Source organism: Equus caballus, chromosome 1 (assembly GCF_041296265.1).
Source record: "Equus caballus isolate H_3958 breed thoroughbred chromosome 1, TB-T2T, whole genome shotgun sequence".
Classification (NCBI taxonomy): domain Eukaryota; kingdom Metazoa; phylum Chordata; class Mammalia; order Perissodactyla; family Equidae; genus Equus; species Equus caballus.
This window is the reverse complement of record NC_091684.1, coordinates 122431302-122453274: the sequence shown is the minus strand read 5'-3', so window position 1 is coordinate 122453274 and position 21973 is coordinate 122431302. Positions and strand designations below refer to the sequence as shown.

Below are 21973 nucleotides of genomic sequence, written 5' to 3'. Positions count from 1 at the left end.
TAAAGTATCAGATAAGGATGTGAGTGAAGTTTTATGGAATGCACATTGAGGTCTATCTATGATTTTCTATTGTTAGAGCAGAGCTACAAATCCCAAAACTTACACATTTTATGTTTGGCTTCTTGGGTTGGGATCCTTTCGTTTGCTTCCAGCAAAAGCTATGACTAGCCTTTAAAAGCAATGAAATTACTCTCTGTAAAATTCAATCCGGCGTTGAGGAAAATAAAAAAGTCCGCCTTCCGTATCTGCCTTCTGCTCAGAAATCTGCCTAGCTTTATTTCCCACCCCTCCCATCCCACCATAAAGCAAGGTTAAGAACCAAGAAAAATTTAGGTACTTGTTGTATACTTTATTTATTTATTTATTTGGTGAGAAAGATTTGCCTTAGGCTAACATCCCTTGCTAATCTTCCTGTTTTTATTTTTTGCTTGAGGAAGATTAGCCCTGAGCTAACATATGTGCCAGTTTTCCTCTATTGTGTTTGTGGGATGCCTGCACAGCATGGCTGATGAGTGGAGTAGGTCTGCACCCTGGATCCAAACTCGTGAACCTGGGCTGCTGAAGCGGAGCATGCGGGACGTTAACCACTCAGCCTCGAGACTGACCTCTACTTACTTTACTTTTAAAATTATCTATCTAGGATTTTGAGGAGACAGTTAGCCATTTTCATTTATGAGGACTTCCTTTAAGCACGTGTTAATGTCAAATTAACTGTGAGCTTTTTAATTTTGCTAGCAAATTATTGTTTTAGTGAGTTCTGCTTAGTTATATCAAAACAAAATGATGATTTGACCTATTATATATCAGGATTCACTAGGTAATATCTGTACTTGAATATTATAGTTCATAAAAGAAGTTCACTTCAGAAATCTGTGAGTGAGGCACTTTGTTAAGCAGTAGAGATAAAAGATGAATGGTGACCACTGAGAAACTTGTTAGGGGCTCTAAATGCTCACACTAAGCAGATTTTACTCTTAACTTACTCTTAACATTCTTCTTCCTTTTCTTTCTTTTTTTTGTTTAATAACACAATGTGAAAATGTTAGAAAAATAAGCATTAAAATAGGTCTTGGAAGTCAAATTGATAATCTACCTATTTTGGGGGAAATATTCGTAGTAGGTGATGGTTATTATTGTTACAGTATTTTAGTAACAAAAAGCAGACAGTTTACAACAAAAAGTAGTTTAAGGTCATCTTCTCAGGTGAACAAACTCTCAAAAGTACTGATGGATTTTCCATACCTTATTCCTCAAGGATCTGCTTTGCTTTTTTTAAGCCTTATTCTTCCTTTTATATCACAATTTGACAACCAAAATAAACCTATTGACTGCTTCTTATGACGCGCTAATTTTCAACTACAGAGTGGGGTCAGGAAGAGAAGACGGAATGAGAAACTTTGTCGCGAGCTCAATATTAATAATTATATAATTAAGATTGTAGGATCCTAAACTTTAAGAGCTGAAAGGAGCCTTGAAGTTCAACTCATTAGTTTATAAATGAGGCCCAGAAAATACTACATATATGACACTCTTGAGTATGTTTTCTCTTGGGTCTTATTTTTCACTTATTAGTTGTAAGACTGACTAGCTTAGAGGAAGAAAGAGGGGTAGTAACTTAATTAGTAATTAGAGGGTTTTTTTAAAGAAAAGTATGTTCAACTGAGACTAGCAAATTGTTTCCTAACTTGAGTTTTTAGAGGAACTGTCCTTGATGACAGCAGAAGAATTACTGTGTACAGTTTTTTATTGAATCTAAGATACCATTGATCGTAGGACATGCTATTATTTTATTACTACTGAAAAAGAAAAAATGCTGCCAATTAGTTGTCAGATGCTATCGGTTGTATGGTATATCCTGATTTCAGAGATGTTTAAATGTCAAAACAAAAATGAATTTCAGAATCAATGAAATGCAAAATATAAGTTGTCTTTCCACAAACAGGTATCTCAGAATTATTTAAGAACTACTCCCACACCGTTAAGGTACTGGAATATTTCCCCCTAGGACTTATTTTCATCTTTTTTTTGTTGTTATTCCTTAGAAAACAGTACAGTGATAAACATGAATTCAAAACTCTGCTTCCATTTGAATGAAAACAATCCTAATGTGATGGAGTTTTTACATTATTTTACTAATAACATTTATCTATTTGTATGTTCTTTTAAAAATAGATAATTTGTCATTTTTCTTAGACAAAGCATTCTCAAGGGAAGAGTATAAAAAAATTTTTTTAGATTACTTTTATGTTAGGAGATTGGGAGTATGAGTATCGTGGAAGAAGACAATATTGCCATCTATAAAGTGCCCCAAACTGCCTTAATATCTTGAATGGGAAATTTGGGTTTTTTTTTAGGAAAAAAAACACAAAAAGCCAAGGTTCTACCCTCTAGAGGTTCAGATTAGGAGGTCTGGTGTGGAGCCTAGTAATCTATAATTCCGGTAATACCCCCAAATATTCTGATAAAGCCAAACTGTAAACCGGTGTTTGGTAAGATGGCTGTTGATACAGTTTATGTATACATATTTATTGAGGCCATTTTTATATACAAGTACGTATTTAGGAAACTTTCAGGCTTTAAGAGGATGTTGAGGATAGCAGGCTTAGAATAGGGCTTGATGGTGGTGTGAGACTTAGTTTAGTTTAGATTAGTCAGGGAGCCCCAGAATTTTGAGTAGAGATGTAAAGACGAAAAGGAATGGCTGAGATGTAGAATTGGATAGGAAAGTCCAAAAATATGAACTAGAACAGATAAAGATAAAGGTGGTAGGTACAAACGAAGAGCACTCCTACTGCGAAGTTCTCCTCAATCCTCTCAGAATCACTTGACTGTTTTTGGGGAGGCTCTAACAGCACTATCTAAACCAGGCCCCACTATTTTTATTGGAAAACACACTTAGTTATTATTGAAACAACACTTCTTTTATTTATCAGCTGACCTACAGTGCTTTAGGAATAAGATTATTCTGTGCTGCCCTGGATATGGTTAATTATATCTTATTCATTCACTACATTGTGCTTAATGCAATACCTTTGTTGTTTCTTATGATTTGTTCTGATTGAAATGAAGAACTTCGTGCCTGATTTATGTTGTCAAAGTAGAATAAGAGAAGGAAGTAGATGTGCATAGATTCTCAGCACCGTATGATAATTTAAAACGAGCTTGTTAAACTCCTTAGTATTATTTTCTGTGAGGAAAATGAAACTCAGATACTGGCCTGCAGAAATTAACGGCAGAATTGGAAGTAGAACTCAGAGTTCCTGATCTCACAGGCAGATGTGATTATGTGATTTGGCCTTACGCAAACATGTAAGGTTTATATTTAAGGCATAAAAACCATTCCTTCCTCTGTTTATTGAGAAATGAAAAAATTAAATATATCTGAATAATGTAGAAATCCCATTCTAGTCAGTAGTTTAAATGTACTCACTAGCGAAGTGCTTCACTGTAGAGTCTAATAAGTTAACTGAAATAGTTTAAGCCAGCCATTCTTAGGGATCTTAGGTATTCTTAAGTATTAGGTCTGTTTTATCTGAATGCTACTACATCAACTTCAATATTCATATCATTAAAGAATTCTTTTTCAACTATCGATAAGGATGGATTTGACATGAGTAATAGTCCAAAATACTATAAGATTTTAAAGGATGGAGTTTTCTTTTTGACTCTTGTAAATCTGGCAAGTATTGATATTTTTGTATTGAGATGTCGTCCTACCTAGATATTCTGGGAATACTCTGATATCAGGTCAATTTTTTAAAAATGATCTCTCTAGGATTTCATCATCATGGCCAATTAAAAGTTCAGAAATTGAGAATCGTTTTATCCAACAGTGATGAAATCAAGAGTCTTAGTAAGAAGAGGAAGTCATATAAGGAAGAGGTAGATGTCATTACATCCAGTCTTATTGTTTGTTTTTTCCCCAGTTATCTGTCTTTTGCTAGTCTCCATATTAAATTAATACAAAATATACCCTACTTTAAGAACACCTGTATATAAAAATCCTGGTCTTTATACTAAATGAATTCAATTCAAGTATGCACACAAATTCTCCTTTTCAGAATGTTCACTGACAAATTCTTCCAATTTCCAAATATCCTACTGCATTCAAGACAGCTTTTGATTTTAAAAATTCAGTCTTAAATGGTATGTGTCGATCACATAAAGGGATATACCTTTATAGTTTAATTCTGAAATGATTCTCTGATGGAACACTGGGTTGGAAGTGGTTGTTTTTAAGAAAAATAAAAATAAATGCAGCTCCTTACTTAATAATGGCCTTCATCAAAATGATTATTGCTAAATTTTACTATGTAAGAACAATTAAAAGTAAATTCTTTTAAAAGGTAGGCTACCCATGTATACATAAATAATGCAATATTTTACAGAATCAATGTATATCTGAGAATGTTAATCTAAAATAGATAATGGTAAATTTTCATTGGCAGAATTCACTTGCCACCTATTTTTCGAAGTATTCTTTTTGCATATTTACTTTTGAATATACTGATCCTGAAAGTAATGTATATAGTAAAAAAATGAAAAAGAAAAGCATAAAGAAGAAAATAAAAATCACTGTATTTTAAAAAAGATTACTGCTAGTCATTGAGGAGAGGGCTGTAAAGCATAGTAGTTAAGAGCTTGCTTCTTGGATTAGAATCTCTGTTCTACCATTTACTAATTCTGACTTGAACATGTTATTACTTTAGGGTCTCCATCTATAAATAATATTACCGACCTAATAAGGTTGTTGTGAAAATTAAATGAGTTCATCTATTTAAAGTGCTTAGAATAGTGCCCTGGCACATAAGTGCTATGTATTATTGTTGTATTATTACTCGAATATTTTTGTTCTGTAATATCTGGGATGTTAGGTTTTCAGGCAAGCTTGAAAAAAATTTTAGAACCAATAAAATAAAAGTAACAATAAAAAGTGTTAGTACTTATAAGGCATTGTTGTATGGGGAATTCATCTAAACACTTCATGTATATTATTTATTGATATGTTATTCTCCTTTTAACGATGAAACTAAAGCAAAGAGAGGTAAAGTTATATGTTTCCAGTTATCATGATAGAACATATTGCATTAAATTGTTTTGGCACTCAAGGTGGGGAGGGGAGAGTGGAGATTGTTGGGAATGGACAGATAATATTTTATTAAGAATGAAGATAAATTTACTTCACTTGGCATATGAAGTATCTCAGGTGGAGCTAAGTCTAGAACACAGGGCCTCTGAATCCTGTAGAAACTCTCCACCAAATCCTTTAAAAGGTTTATCAGTCACATTGATACAGAGTCAGCTCTCACTTATGAATGTTAATAAGGAGGAGCTATAGGAAGCATAATCTAAATATCAGATAATCATTTTTTTTCACTTTGGACTACATTATACCTGATAGAAGCAGGTTTGTCTTTGTGTTCTAAGAGCATATATAAATAGTGACTTAACATTCCTTTAACACCTAGGCAGGTAGGAACTGGGAGAAGGAAACTAGGAATGGGTTCCATGGCAATATGGAATGTTGGCCTGATGTTAAATCACAGTTGAGCTAGGATGTTAATTTTAATTTAGTCCTCAGAATTTTTATATTCTGTTGCTTGAAATAAATTACCAACTGGAACTAATCACTTTAGGACTATAGTGCACTTATTCCGATGATGTTTGTGTTGCTTAAAACTACTTTTAAAATTCTAGTTGGAATAGTTGCAATAACCTAAACACCCCTAAATATTCTGTTTTGGCAATTTTTTTATTTTATTATCATCCAGAAGGTATTTAATGTGAATTTAACAAATAAGATGGATGATCTATTAGACATGTTGTTAGTAAGTTTCAGATACATAGAACAAAAAAGTTGCAGTATAAATATTTCACATTAGAATCAAGTGTTGATTTTATGATTAATTTCATAACAACTAAGGTTAATCACTATGTATATTCATTATTCTATAGATACAAAAAAGCATTTGGTAAAGATTTATAGCTGAAGAAATGCTAGATACTAGGGTTTGATAACTGTTACTAAGAAGTTAAAGCTAAGGATATGAGCAAGCGTGTGTCTCATCTCTTTTCAAAAGAAGTGGATATGAGTTCTAATCCATTAAAAAGTGGCAGTTTCAACTAAGTGCTATTATGAGACCATGAACTACTTCCCTGTTTAGCCAGTGTATGTTTCTTAGTAAAATTATTTTATTTATGACTTAATTGATATTAAGACTTAATTCTTGAGTTTCTGTTCTAATAAACATGAAGAACTGCTAGTGAATGAACAGTTTTGAAGTCTCACTTCCATACTCCATTGTTTTTGCTGAAATGATTTACTTTGAATAGTTACTTAGGCATTTTGCTGTCTTGACTTCTTTCCATGTCCCAACCTTACAGTCCAGGTTTGTCATACACAATTAACAGCAAATCTAATTCTGATTTTCTACTATATATTAATATCATAACAAAGCAGTACTGAGAAAGAAACTCTCTTACAATTCTATTTCTTTTCTCTCTCATTTTTCCATCATCTGTGAGACTGGATCTTTGCCTACATTGGCTTTTTACCAGTTTGTTTCCTGTTTCCATTTAAAAAAATCCCAAAAGTCACTATCTTTTATTGGGTCCCTAACCCTACTCCTTGTTTTTATTTTGCTTCTCCTTATTTTTATTTTGTTTTCATCCTAATACTCGTAGTCATCTTGTTTTCACTTTATCTTTTCACTCACTAGCTAGAGATGATCGCTATGGAAAATCCTGCAGACTTGAAGAAACAGTTGTATGTGGAATTTGAAGGAGAGCAAGGAGTTGATGAGGGAGGTGTTTCCAAAGAATTTTTTCAGCTGGTTGTGGAAGAAATCTTCAATCCAGATATTGGTAAATATTTTAGTGATGTGATCATGGTGTCATATCTTTTTGAATTAAGAATTTGTTTACCTAGATGTATAAATATTCCCCGTTATGAAGAGCAGCAGAAGAAGGTTTTGGTATGGATTACCTAGAATCACAGATAATGACAATTTGTTGTGAGTTTTTGGGACTGATTTGTATCGCTCATTTATTCAAGTTCTTTTTTAAATTACTTAGCGAAATATTTTAATATAGGAAATTATCTTTTAGGTAAATGAAATTGAAAATACTTTAAAATGGTTCATTAGAACAATTGACGGGTTTCTTTGCTTTTTTTAGTCTAAAACGTCAAACTCACAACATTTCTGAAACAAGAATTTCATAGAAAAATGGTCTAAAGAATGTTGAGAATGTCTCACGAGTATCTCAGGCTCAAAGTTTGGTAACACTGGCTGGTATCCAATTAATTAGGTTTATTTGCTACAGGATTTCTTGGGGCTGAATATTGTAATGTTTTCACAAACTTTTTGAACTCCAGAACCCTTTTTCCACCCTGCACCTAATAATATTTGCAACCCAAAAGAGTTTTCATTGAACACAGTTTAGGAAAGACTGCTCTACATGTGTCAGTCTGAAAGTGAAGGATTTGAGTTGTACTGATGGACAAAGTGATAGACAAAGTAGGCAAAATAGAACACAGAAAATATGACAGCTTCTTGGATAGTGTACTAACTGCATAATTCTGAACTGATTCAGTTTCTACAGTATGACCACTTGGTTACTGGGTTTGCTTACTTTTAAACTTGAATGCATGTCAGTTGTAGGAAAAGGATTCCACTAAAGATACCATCAGAATTGTGAATACATGGCATAGAATAATGCAGATCGTTTCCATTAAGCTTGAAAATTGAGCTGTGATAGCCTTTTGATGCTCAGTATGTACATTGAATCGACTTTGTTATTATTCTTAGTCATATATGTACATTTACATGTAAATGGCAGTAGATATTTTGAGATCATGACATAATATCTGTATTCTAGCTAATGTTTCTTAATAATCAGAAGGCTATGTCATTAGTATGTAATTTGTTCAAATAAACCAAGACACACAAAACCATGCTTTTTTTGAGATAGAAAATTAATTTATAAGCTTCATAAGTTTGGTAAACCTTAGCTCTAGGTTCTGATGTGCTTAGAAATGTTAAACATTAGCTGTAAAGTATGCTTATCTGTAGAAATACGTTTAAGAAAAAGCATATATTAAATAGTTCTACTTGATAGTAAGGTTATTGAAATGATGGCGGTAGAAATATCAAACGGGAATATTTTAGAACAGCCACACTTTATGGTGCTTTTCTTTGAGGGACCTGAAAAAATGTGCCAAAAATGAAATCTCCTTGGACTTCAAAACTCTTATCTTTCATGTACAGAGGTGAGAGTAGTGACTTGTGTAATTTATATTCTGATTAATTTGTAGTTTATTGCTCTTGAGACAAGGATATACATTTGTGAGATTTCATCACATTTATTAATTATAATTAGTTTTTACTATTCTTGACCCTATTAATGCCGCATTTATAACTAAATGAAGTTTTTAGCACTTCAGTGGATGTTATAACTTAGGCCTGTAAAAGAGTTCAGATCTAAACTGTGAAATTGATGTACGAATTGGACAATTTTCAAACTGTTATTTTATGAGCATTAAATTGCATTAGAAAAAAATAACTTGATTTATGCTCTTATGATCAAGGGGACATTTTAAAGTTCCTTTTTATTTAACTTAAACTAAATGTGAAAACGAAGAAACATTTTTAAAGCTTTAAATAATATTAAAAATTAGTTTATTCATGTGCTCTATTGAGTTTTAAAGTTTGTTCTATTGGAAATTTCCCCCTTTTTCATACCTAATTCTTTAAATGTTTTCATTCAGTTTCACAGTAGCAACTGAAAAACATTTTAGTAAAGGGAGAAAAGTTGTAAATTCAATTAAAATATGACTTAACTTTTTCCTAAGATGTTCATCTAAAGGGAAAAAGATAATTTTGCCTTAGTAATGGTTATTCAGGTAGGTAAAACCAAAGATTCTTATTTTAAAATGAGTGATGTAAAAAAGGTCTCCAAGTTTGGGTTTTGAATAGTGAAAACCATGCGAAACTGAAAAAAGACTACAAATACAAACTACTTTTGTTTTACTTATTGGCTCACAATTAATGTGTATATTAAGTAGCTTTGGGTTTTGGACATAATCTAAGTTTATGTACTTGGTTTTATCTGGCTTTGTTAGAAAGGTGTTAGAAAAACTTGACGGGAAATTGTACAATTTTGGTTTTTTTTGTTTGTTTTGAGGAAGATTAGCTCTGAGCTAACATCTGCTGCCAATCATCTTTTCTTTGCTGAGGAAGACTGGCCCTGAGCTAACATCTGTGCCCATCTTCCTCTACTTTATATGGGGGATGCCTACCACAGCATGGCTTGCCAAGCAGTGCCATGTCCCCACCTGGCATCCGAACCGGTGAACCCCAGGCCGCCAAAGCAGAATGTGCACGCTTAACCGCTGTGCCATCGTGCCGGCCCCTGTTGTACAATTTTGAAAAAATTAAAACAAGCTTTTCCTTAATGAAATTCAGAATTGTTTTTTAAAACAGTGTCTGTGGATCAAGTAGGTTTTTATAAGTGAAACATTTTCAAATTATGATAGCTTTTTTTCCTTTTTTGCGTTTATTTTCACCCATTCAGTAGATAAAGTGTGAGTGCAAATTAACTTTTCATTTGTGTTAATAGGAGATTAGAGAACTTGAATCTAATGAACATTTACCCTGACTTCTTGGAAAATGCCACCAAAATTGCTTATTACCTTGTTTCCTTGGCTTCTTAAAATGGTATACTACCATTTGCCACAATTTATAACAATCATATATTTCAACTTTGGTTTCTCAAGTGCTGATGTAATAGAGAATAAAAATTTTGTACACCTAGTACATATAAGTTTACATATATAATTACATTTATATTGTATTGTTCATCAGTCTTTAATACAATATAAAATTAATTGTATTTTTAAAAATCATTTCTTATAGGTATGTTCACATATGATGAATCTACAAAATTATTTTGGTTTAATCCATCCTCTTTTGAAACTGAGGGTCAGTTCACTCTGATTGGCATAGTACTGGGTCTGGCTATTTACAATAACTGTATACTGGATGTACATTTTCCCATGGTTGTCTACAGGAAGCTAATGGGGAAAAAAGGAACTTTTCGTGACTTGGGAGACTCTCACCCTGTAAGTCTTCGTCATATTTTTATTCGATCTTTCAGATTTTATTTAAAAGCAAAAATCTAGTTTAAGAAAATTTGAAGTTTTCATTTGGAATATTTGTTAATATTTATACCTAGTAAGATACGATTGTTTTAATCTGTCTTAAGTACCCTAAAACTTAAAAACTCAAAGGGGAAATTTTATATGTATTGCTATCAGCAAACAGGTTTTGTAAGATTGATGCTGTAGAAAGTGTTTTTAAAAAATACTTTGTTTGTTTTTTATTGAAATCATGTGAGAATGCCGGGTGAAATCAGAGCTGCCCTGGGTAAGGGGCTTGGTGGCTACAGTTAGTGTATCTGTTTCTCTCCTCAGCCCCTCCCTAAGCGTGAGACACCTCTGAGATTCTCATAGAGCACAGTGTGAAATCCATTGCTAAACTGGTGGTGTAGGGTTTCTCAGCAGAGAGTGGTACCTCACCAATGACTGATAATCTTTCTTTAGTTTCTATATTGTAAACTGTTTAGGGAACAAGAGGGGGATACTGTGTATGCTTTAATTCTTTATTGTCAAATTTTTTTTTTCTTCCAAGAAGGGTGATACAGACTATTGTATTTTGTAGTTCTATAGTAGCCGTAATTTTCCATTTCTGGTTGTTAGGTTCTATATCAGAGTTTAAAAGATTTATTGGAGTATGAAGGGAATGTGGAAGATGATATGATGATCACTTTCCAGATATCTCAGACAGATCTTTTTGGTAATCCAATGATGTATGATCTAAAGGAAAATGGTGATAAAATTCCGATTACAAATGAAAACAGGAAGGTAATATATGTTTTTATATTGTCATTGTATTTGTTGCTTTATTAACAAAATTTCAAAGCATATATGCTTGTAATTTCTAAAGAAAGTATCTAATATAGTCCATACAAAGACCCAGGAATCAAGTAACCAAGTTCCTGTAAATGAAGTAGCCACTGTTTTCTGTTGGGTATAAGCTTACGTGAGAGCACATAGTTGGGCACTAAACCCTTTTTGGACAAAGAGGACAGGAGTAGGAGATAGTGAATAACTCAGTGTGGCTGTAATATAAAGCAAGAAGCCTGATGTTTCTCATATTAGGCTGTAAAGGGGAGGGAAATAGAGATCTCATGATTAAGATCCTTATCACGGAACAAATAATAATTGCATTTAATGTACACACATATATAAGTGACTTAAATCCACTTCTGAAAAATATTCTTTAAGTCAGATTTGTGTTTTCTGTTGACTCAAAAAGTACGCATCTGGAAAGAGAGAGGAATAACCCAGAGCATAACAGGAAAATTATGATAAGTATTATAATAAGCCTTTGAAAAACATGTTTACATTAATATAATTTTTGATAAAATATTGTACTCACTGAAGTACATTTTCCTTTTATGATTTGGTAAAATAGCTTATGTATCAAGTAAAACACCAACATTTTTGTTGAACTGGATATAGCAGGCAGCTTCCCAAATATTCTAGAATAGAAAACATGAGACTTCCTGGTTTACTCAAATCCAGTACATTGTGTTCTATTAAAAATGTTAGCTTTTATAAATAGATGTATATGTGGTTTAGATGTCTCTGTGTTTGCACACCAAGTTGAGAGAACCTCAAAATTGTGTTGAAGCCCAGCTTTTATATTCAGTCTTTAATCCGATATTAAAATTGATATTGTATTATTGATTATATGTATTATTAATTTATCTACATGGCCTTTTTACAGTTTAATGTTGGCTATTGCAGAGACCTGTGAAATTGTTAAAGGTATTTTCCTTTGTGTGTGTAAAGTTTAAATTGTTGAAAATATTCTTGAATGTATTTTCTTTTGGAAAATAAAAACAAAAAAGCTGTGCAGCCTAGTAGCTTGTTGTGTTTTGTTTATATAGCATATTATAAGAAGTTCTTGTGGTTAATGTTTTCTGCAGGAATTTGTCAATCTCTATTCTGACTACATTCTCAATAAATCGGTAGAAAAACAGTTCAAGGCTTTCCGGAGAGGTTTTCATATGGTAACCAATGAATCTCCCTTAAAGTACTTATTCAGGCCAGAGGAAATTGAATTGCTTATATGTGGAAGCCGGGTAAGAAAGCAAGTGTCTGCGAAAGTATCATGTATGGATTTATTGTTTGTAATGGTGTGGTATAGAAGATGTTAAAACATATTTGCTTGAATTTGCAGAATCTAGATTTCCAAGCACTAGAAGAAACGACAGAATATGATGGTGGCTATACCAGGGACTCGGTTCTGATTAGGTGAGGTGATTAATTCTTAAAAGAAAGATTTAATTCACAAACGGGGGTGTGAGGTTTATTCTTTAGACCTTTGTCTCTAGGTGTTATTTCCAAAATAAGCAAACTCACAAATTCTTAGGCTATAAAATTAGAAGCGCTTTTGTAATATAATCACCACTTTTCATTGTTAATCTTGTGATTTATTTCCTGAAAGAAATGCTTTATGTAAGTCACGTTTTCTTCTGCATTTGGGGTATAAATTATCTGATATTCTTAGAGATTTTGATTACAGTGTGTTTACTGCTAGTTAGAAGATGATGAAAATAGAACTACCACATTTGAGTATTTCTCCTTTCTTTTGAACTCTGTTTGTGAACTGTTACTGACCTACCCTAAATGAAGTGCCTTTTCTGTAAAATGTTACTTTCTTTTATTTAATCCATATGATAATATGCCAAGATACATATTAGTATTTGTCTTTGACACATGAAGACACTGAGCCCCAGATTCTCACAGAAAGAGGCAGAGATTCCCAGTCTTACCTGGTTCCAAACAGATGCCCTTGCCTACTGTACTATCTCTTTTTCTGTACTGTGTATCCAATCCTGAAAGACATAGGCTTCCTCCTCCCCTGCTGAGATTGATAAAAGGGGACAAAGATGCCCTTTTGGCACCAGCTAGAGGTGTGAGGTGAGAAGGCATGCAAACAAATAACTTCTTGGAGGTTGTCTCTGAAGGTTATTGCTCTAAGACTGAAGTATGTGAACACCAGAAAATACTAACTGTATCTAGAAATAAACAATATGTTATTTCATATTATTTATGTTACATTATTTTCTTTTGTTCTGTTTATATTGTTCTTCATCCTGGTTCATAGGAGATTGCTAGTATCTCCTCTTTTTAGTACACCATTCATCATTTCCAGCAGCAGTCATGAACTTATTTACTCTTAGCAACCACTGTTCTGCTACTTACTTGAAGTTTCAAGGGCAACCCATAAAAGGGTTGAGATAACATGATAGGAAAAACCTCACTTGTGAGTCACAAAGAGGATCCGGGTAGTATCTCCATTAGTGATATTATTGATCACAAATAGGACTTTGTAGCATCTTAGTGTTTCTTTGAGAATAGTTCAAACTATCTTGTGCAGTTCTTTTATGGAAAAACTATTTTTTAAATAAATGTCTTAATTTTATTTCTAGGTTATATAATAAGGTAATTCCTACATGATACGTATTTTAAGATAACATGTGAATACATGGTTTGAAGGGCAAGCTAATAAGCACTATGTGAAATGACAGGGATATAGTAGCTTCCAGCTCATTCTCACAGTTAATGATATTCTAAAACACTTTGAAACAAATTTCAGCTTCTTAGTTTTGTCAACATAAATATGAAAATATTAATTCATTAAATAGAGTCTTCAGCTAGTAGGAAGTTTAAGACTCAGAATAGTGATTATAATACCAGGGAAAAATGGCAATATTGGTAATTTGGTTGGTATTTATTTCATATAAAGTATTCACAATTCATTAAAATGAAATGAAAAACTTTGAAACTGTTTAATACATTTCAACTAAAAATTAGCAGTCTAACGTTTAGTAGTATATAAAGCACCACTAGAAAAATTGATTTTAGTTTTAAATATTATAAAAATATAGTTCTACTAAAACTTTTACCAATAATAAAATGAAAATAAATTATTAAAAAAATAACCCTATATTTAAAACATGAACGTTTATACTTTTAAATAAAAGTTTAGCATTGATAAAAACAGTGTGAAAATGTTGAGTCACATGCAGATTTTTGTGTATGTGTTTTCCAGTTGCTGATAAAGCTCTCCCTGACTTCATTTGTTTTTTTTGGTTTTTTTTTTCTTCTTTAGATTGGCACCTGGGCTAACAACTGTTGCCAATCTTTTTGTTTTTTTTTCCTGCTTTATCTCCCCAAACCCCCCTGTACACAGTTGTGTATCTTAGTTGCACGTCCTTCTAGTTGTGGGTTGTGGGACGCTGCCTCAACATGGCCTGACGGGCGGTGCCATGTCTGCGCCCAGGATCTGAACCCTGGGCCACCGCAGTGGAGCGCGCGAACTTAACCACTCGCCCGCGAAGCTGGCCCCCTGACTTCATTTGTTTGACTGCTAGGAGACTTAGAGATGTCTTTTCAAATGCTGTCTACATTTTTGGGGTGAGAGGCAGGAACTGCAATTTTAACTGCTAGTTTCTGTTTCACAGGCTTGATCAGATTCAGATTTGATCCGTCCATCCCTCTCACCCCCAGTTAATGTGATTAATTCCATTGAATTTTTCAATGTTATATCAGGCTACCATTCCTAGATAAGCCTAACTTAGCTGTAGTCTGTTAGTTTATAAATATATCGTTCTATTTGTTTTGCTAACATTTTGTTAAGAATGTTTTTATGTGTATTCATGAGGAATACTGACCTGTAATTTCTTTTTCTTGTACACATTTATCAGGTTTTGCTATATATAATGAGTTCAAAAAAGTACCCTGCTTTATTTTCAGAAGTATTTGTGTAAGATTGATATTATATTTTTCTTAAATATTTGATTGAATTCACCGGTGAGATATCTGGGCCTAGAGATTTCTTTTGGGAAGATTTTGGTTTATTTTTTTAAATTTTATTTTGAAATAATTATAATGGAATATTTTTTTAAGTACAGGTTGGTCCAGTGTACCCTTCATTCATTTTCTCACAATGGTAACATCTTACATAACTATAGCACAATATCAAGATCAGGAAATTGATATTGATACAATCTGTAGATCATAAATTTCATCAGTTTTTCACACATGTGTATAGTTCTGTGCACTTTATCACATGTATATATTTGCATAACCACTACCATAATCAAAGTACAGAACTTTTTTGTCATCAGAAGACTCTGTTGTATTATTCCTTTATAGCCACACTCACACCCCCCCCCCAGCTTGAAATCCATCAAAGTTGTTGCATATACCGACAGTTTGTTCCTTTTTCTTGCTGTGTAATATCCCACGATATGGATGTACCACAGTTGGTTTAACCATTCAACTGTTGAAGGACACTTGGGTAGTTGTCAGTTTTTGCTTATTAAGTATAAAGGTGCTATGAACATTTAGGCACACATTTTTATGTGAACATGAGTTTTCTTTTCTCTGGGATAAATACCCAAGAGTGCAATCACTAGGTCATATAAGTGCTTGTTTAGTTTTTTAAGAAACTGCCAAAACTACTTTCCAGAGTTGCTGTGCCATTTTACATTTCCCTGAGTGTAATGTGATGAGTGATTGTTTCTCCCCATCATTGCCAACATTTGGTGGTGCCGAAATTGTTAATTTTATCCATTTATCCGTTCTATTAGACATGCTGTGATATCTTGTTGTGGTTTAATTAGAATTACCCTGATAGCAGTTATGTGGAGTATCTTTTCATGTACTTATTTGCCATCTGTATATTGTTTTTGTTGAAATGTCTGTTTTTTTACTGTTGAATTTGGAGTTCTTTATATAGTCTAGTCCTTTATGAGGTATATGGTTTGCAAATATTTTTGCCCACTCTATAGCTAGTCTTTTGATCTTCTTAACAGAGTCTTTTGCATAGCAAGTTTTTAAATTTGATGAACTCTGATTTTTCTTTTTATAGATCATACGTTTGATATCAAATCTGAAACTCTTGACCTAGCCATAGGCCCTGAAGATTTTCTTCTGTTTTTTCCCCTAAAATTTCATAGTTTTACATTTTACTTTGAAATCTGTGGCCCATTTTGAGTTAACTTTTGTATGATATGAGAAGTTCAAGTCAAAAATTCGCTTTTTTTGCCAATGGCTATCTGGTTGTTCCCATATAACTTATTGAAAAGACTATCTTTTATCTTTCCCTTGCTGTTTTTTGCCCTTTTATCAAAAATAAGTTGGTAATGTTTGTGTGAATTTATTTCTGAATTCTCTCTGTCCTTACATTGATCTGTGTGCCTGTCCATCCTTCTGCCAGTATCACAATGTCTTTATTGCCATAGGTATGTGATAAGTATTAACATCGGATAGAGTGCTTACTCCCATTTTAAAAGAAAAGTTTCTTTTCCAAATTATTTTAGCTACTCTTTGCTTTTCTATATAGATTTTATATTCACCTTGTCTGTGTCCACAAAATCCTTGCTGAGGTTTTGATAGGAATTACACTAAGATCGAATTGAGGAGAATTGACATTTTTACTATGTTGACCCTTGTAATCTATGAACACAGTAATGCTCTCTATTTAGATCTTCTTTGATTTCTTTCATGAGCATTTTGTAATTTTTGGCATACAGATCCTATTCTTGTTTTGTTTGATTTATACCTAAGGATATGATTTTCTTTGGAGTGATTATAAATGGTATTTTATTTTTATTTTCAGTTTCCACGTTTCTTGTTAGTATATAGAAATGTGATTGATTTTTACATGATGTTCTTATATCCTCAGACCTTGTTGAACTCACCTTATTTTAGAAGTTTTTTTGTAGACTTACTGGAGTTTTCTCTGTAGGCAATCATGTTATCTGTAAATAGGGACAGTTGCATCTCTTCCTTTTAAATTTGTATGCCTTTTCTTTCTTTTTTCCTTTCTTATGCTGGCTAGAACTTTTAGCATTATGCTGAATAAGGGTAGTAAAAGTGAAAACCTTGCCTTGTTCCAAATTTAGGAGAAAGCATTCATTCTTTAACCATTATGCTTGATGTTAGTGTAGTTAGTGCACTGAATTCAAGGAGGTTCCCCTCTATACTCTTTTGCTGAGAGTTTTATCATGAATGGGCTTTTGGATTTTCTCAGATGCTTTTTCTACATCAGTTGATGTGATCATGATTTTTCTTTATCCTGTTAATATGACACATCACATTAATGAATTTTCCAATATTGAACCAGCCATGCATACCTGATTCAACCCCATTTGGCTTATTGTTGAATTCTACTTCGTAATTGGTTGATGATTTTTGTGTTTAAGTTCATGAGAGATCTTGGTCTACAGTTATGTCGTATTTTTTATTGTCTTGCTCTGGTTTTAACATCAGGGTAATTAAGGCCTCATGAAAAGAGTTGGGAAGTGTTATACTCTCTGGAAGCGATTGTGTTAAAGTGGTATTAATCCTTAAATGTTTGGTAGAATTCTCCAGTGAAATCACCTGGGCCTGGAGATTTTCTTTTTGGGGAGGTTTGTAATTTTAATTTTTTTAATGGTAATAGGACTGTTAAAATTACCTTTCATACTGGGTGAGTTGTGGTAGTTTGTGTTATTCGAGGAGTTGATTTATTTCATCTAAGTTGTCAAATTTGTGTGTGTGGAGTTCATAATATTCCCTTTTTATCCTTTTGATGTCTGCAGGTCTGAACTGATCATCCCCTTTTTTATTCATGATGGTGGTAGTTTGTGTTTTCTGTTTCCCAGTCAGTATTGCTGAGAGGTTTGTCAAAATTATTGATTATATTGAAGAGCCAACTTTTTTAAAATTTCTTTTCCTGTTTTCAGTTTCATTGATTTCTGCTCTTTTATTATTTCCTTCTTTGTTTTGGGCTTATTTTGCTGTTCCCGTTCTGGCTTATTAAGGGTAGAAACACTGATTATTGATTTGGGAACTTTCCTCTTTTCTAATCTAAGCATTTAAAGCTTTAAGTTTTATTCTCAGCCTTTAGCTGTATCCCAAATATTTTGATATGTTGTACTTTCATTTTTCTTCATATCCATGTATTTTTTAAAATTTATTTTGAGACTTTGTCTTTGACCCTTATTTAAATGTTGTTTAATTTCCAGGACTTTTGGATATTTTCCTGTTTTTTTCCTTCTGTTATTGATTTCTGGTTTGATTTCTTTAAGATTAGAAAACTTAGTCTCCATGGCTTCAAAACTTTCGAATCTGTGTATTCTCTGTTGGTCGGCAGAGTGTTCTATAAATGTCAATTTAGATCCTGTTGGTTGATGATTTTGCTGATTTTCTGACTAGTGGTTCTATCAGTTGCTCAGAGAGGAGTGTTGAATGCTCTAAGTGGTGGATTTATCTGTTTGTCCTTTCAGCTCTTACCAATTTTGGCTTTGTGTACTTTGAAGATCTTTTGTTTGGTGCATGCACTTAGAGCTCCAGTATATCTTTTTGGTGGATTGATCCTTTTATCGTTATGTGATGTGCCTTTTTGTCTCTACTAATTTTCTTTCCTCCAAAATCTACTTATCTGATATTAATCCTCTTTAACACTTTTTTTTAAATTGAACTTTTTATTTTGAGGTAATTGTGGAATTGCATGCAGTTATGAAAAATAATATAGAGAGACCCTGTATATACTTTCCCCATTTCCCTCAGAGATAATTTTTTTGCAAAACATTAGTACAATATCACAACTAGGATATAGTCAAGATACAGAAAAGTTCTCTTACCACAAGAATCCTTCCTATTGCCCTTTTAGAGCCACACCCACATTTCCACCCTACTCCCACTCCAGTCTCTAACCCCTGACAACCACTAATCTGTTCTCTGTTTCTTTCATTTTTGTCATTTTCAAGAATGTTAGATAAAGGAATCATATACACAGTATGTCTCCTTTTGGGATTGATTTTTTTTACTCAGCCTGGTTCCCTTGAGAGTCCAAATTTTTGCATGTATCAATAGTTTGTTCCCTTTTTGTTTGTTTGGTGAGGAAGATCATCCCTGAGCTAACATCTGTGCCAGTTTTCCTCCATTTTGTATATGAGATGCCACCACAGCATGGCTTGTTGAGTGGTTCGTAGGTCCGCACCCAGGATCCAAACCCACGAACCCCAGGCCGCTGTAGGGGAGCACACAAACTTAACCTCTACACCAGTGGGCCAGCCTTGATAGTTTGTTCCTTTTTATTGCTGAGTATTATTTCTTGATACGGATTTACGACATTCTTTTTTTCCATTGCCTGTTGAAAGACTCCAAGGTTTTTTCCAGTTTGGGGCTACTATGAATAAAATTGCTATGAAAAATCATGTAGTTTTTTAGTAAAACATAAGTTTTCATTTCTCTGGGATAAATGCCAAGAGTGCAGTTTTTTTTTTTTACTGTTGAGTTTGAGAGTTCTTTGCATATTCTTGATATCTGCTCTGTCCTTCCTTGATTGAATTACTTTTTCACATATGTCAAAGTTGAACATATTTGTGTAGATCTGTTTCTGGTATTTGTCTCTTTTTCCTTTTATTGCTGTCAGGTTTTGCTTCATGTATTTTGAGGCTCTGTCATTTGGTGCATACCCATTTAGAATCCTTATGTCTCTTGGTGGATTGATCCTTTTATCATTATATAAGGTCCATCTTGTAATTTTCTTTGCTCTGAACCTGATATGAATATAATCATTCCTGTTTGGGTTTTTTTATGTTTGCGTGATACATCTTTTTCTGTTTTACTTTCAACCTCTCCATGTTGCTGAATTTGAACTGAGTTTCTTCTAAATAGGATAGAGTTGAGTCATATTCTTTTTTCATTCACTCTGTCAATCTTTACCTTTTAATTGATATATTTAGACTATTTATGTTTAAGGTAATTGTTGATATGTGAGGGCTTAAGTCTGCCATTTTATTTATTTTCTGTTTCTTTCCTCTTTATGGTTTCTTGTTTCTATTTTTTTGCCTTCCTTGGGTTACTTAGTTACTTGAACATATGTTAGGATTCCTTTCTGATTCAGTTTTCATACTCTCTTTTGTGTGTATTCTTTAGTGTTCTTCATGAATGCTGTTTGTATTACATTACACATATGTGATACTGGTATCAACATCTCTTCCAGTGAAGTGTGGAAACCTTTTCCTTTGGGTCTCTTACTTTCTCCACTTTTATATGTCATTGTCTTGCATATTAATGCTGTTATAATTTTCATATCAGTCACCAAATAGGATTTATAGAACTAGTGAGGAGAAGGGTAGTCTATTATATGAACCTATATTTCTGCTATTTCCATTCTTCCTTCCATTTACTTAAAGAGTCTATCTTTTTCCTTCAGTCAGTCTTCAAAGACAAGTCTGCTAATGACAAATTCTTCTACTTATCCTTTGTCTGAGAATGACTTTATTTTCCTTTTATTCTTGAAGAATAGTTTTGTTTATGCTTTTTGGGGTTTGTTCAGCTTCTTGAAACTGTGAGTTTGTATCTTTTACAAAACTTGGAAAGTTTTCAGCCATCATTTCTTCAAATACCTTTTCAACCCCACTCTCTCTTTTCTCTTTCTGGGCCTCTAATGATACCAGTGTTCAGTCATTTGCCGTTGTTCCACGTGTACCTGAGGCTCTGTTCATTTCTATTTTTCAGTCTGTTTTCTCTCTTTTGTTCAGATTTTTATCTTCTTTCATCTTCACTCTACTTGAGACCACCCAGTATTTTTCTTTTATTGTGTTTTTCACCTCTATAGTTTCTGTTTGTCTTTTTTTAATTGTAACTTCTATTTCTTTGTTGAGATTTTCTGTTGTTTCATTTGTGAAACAATAGAACTTGTAATTGCTTGTGGAATCACTTTTCTGATGACTGCATTAAAATCCTTATCATATAATTTCAACGTCTTATTTGTCCCAGTGTTAATGTCAGTTGATTTTCTTTCCTTCATATTGTGATTTTCCTGGTTTTTGGTATGACAGGTGATTTTGGATTGTATCCTGGACATATTGGCTCTTATGTTAGGAAACTCTGGGTCCTATTTACATTTTTTTCTTTTAGTAGATGGTCATCCTGTTCAAGTTTAGCATGCAGGTCCTGGCATACTTTGTGTGGGTTGTGGTTCCAGTGACAAATTTAATTTTCAGAGCCATTGTGGTGCTATTCAGGTCTGCTTCATGTATCTCATTTCACTCAGGCTTCCTCTCCTCCCTGATGGTATTGCTTAAGGGGTGCAAAATGAGTTACTTCTCCAGTCTGAGCTGTGTGGTGTTTCAGGCCCATGGGACTGGAGAGCACTTCCTGGGCCCTGTGCCTGTTGTGGCAGGATCCCCCTTACTGGTATTCCTGGCCATTCAGTGTGTCTGGGCTGGGAGAGACTCTGAGGCTCTGGCAGGAAGGAGAGCACTTTCCAGGACAGGGCCAATTGTGGCAGAATTCAGTTCCCTGCCAACTGTATCTCTGGGTTGGCAAGGAGAGTTTCAGGCATGGTTTCATTTCTTCTTGATTTTTAAGATTTTTCTTCTGTGTTCTCTTTCAGTGGTATTATCGTAGTGCTTAATTCACTACGATACTACTAGTGGTTCTTTTAGTTTAGTTTTCATTTCTTCATATTGATGTGATTTTTTTTCTTTTATATCACATTATTCCTTAGTTCTGTCGTGTCTTCCAAAATCTTCCTTTTCTTCTGTTACCTTTGTTCTGAGATTCCCTATTTCTGATCTACTTGTTCTTTCATGGCTTCTAGTATTGTTTTAAAAAAATATTTAGCTCAATTTGAAATTCATTTATAATTTTCATTTGTTAGCAAATCTTTTGGTGTACTTTCTTTTTCATTCTCTATAGGGACATCATTCTCGTACACATGTACTTGCTCTCTATTAATAACTTTGTTTAGTATTTGACTGCAATTCTTTTCTGTTGCTCATTTTTTTAAAAGTGAAACTAGTTTTCCTATACTTGCAAGAGGGAGAAATAGGCCAA

The 21973-nt window shown here is 33.4% G+C and overlaps 1 protein-coding gene and 1 long non-coding RNA gene across 13 annotated transcripts in view; one reads left to right on the top strand and one right to left on the bottom strand.

Moving 5' to 3' along the window:
* LOC111775586 (uncharacterized) overlaps positions 1–21973 on the bottom strand; it is a 204911-nt gene that overhangs the window by 3811 nt on the left and 179127 nt on the right. The window lies entirely within an intron of this gene.
* The window catches only part of UBE3A (ubiquitin protein ligase E3A), a 95370-nt gene that overhangs the window by 65079 nt on the left and 8318 nt on the right, over positions 1–21973 (top strand). For all 12 annotated transcript variants that reach the window (XM_001917171.6, XM_070268606.1, XM_023651973.2 and 9 more), the window contains 5 exons: positions 6720–6864; positions 9915–10120; positions 10757–10921; positions 12052–12207; positions 12306–12379. In XM_001917171.6, the coding sequence (XP_001917206.3) occupies positions 6720–6864; positions 9915–10120; positions 10757–10921; positions 12052–12207; positions 12306–12379 (746 nt within the window). The remainder of the gene's footprint in view (positions 1–6719; positions 6865–9914; positions 10121–10756; positions 10922–12051; positions 12208–12305; positions 12380–21973) is intronic.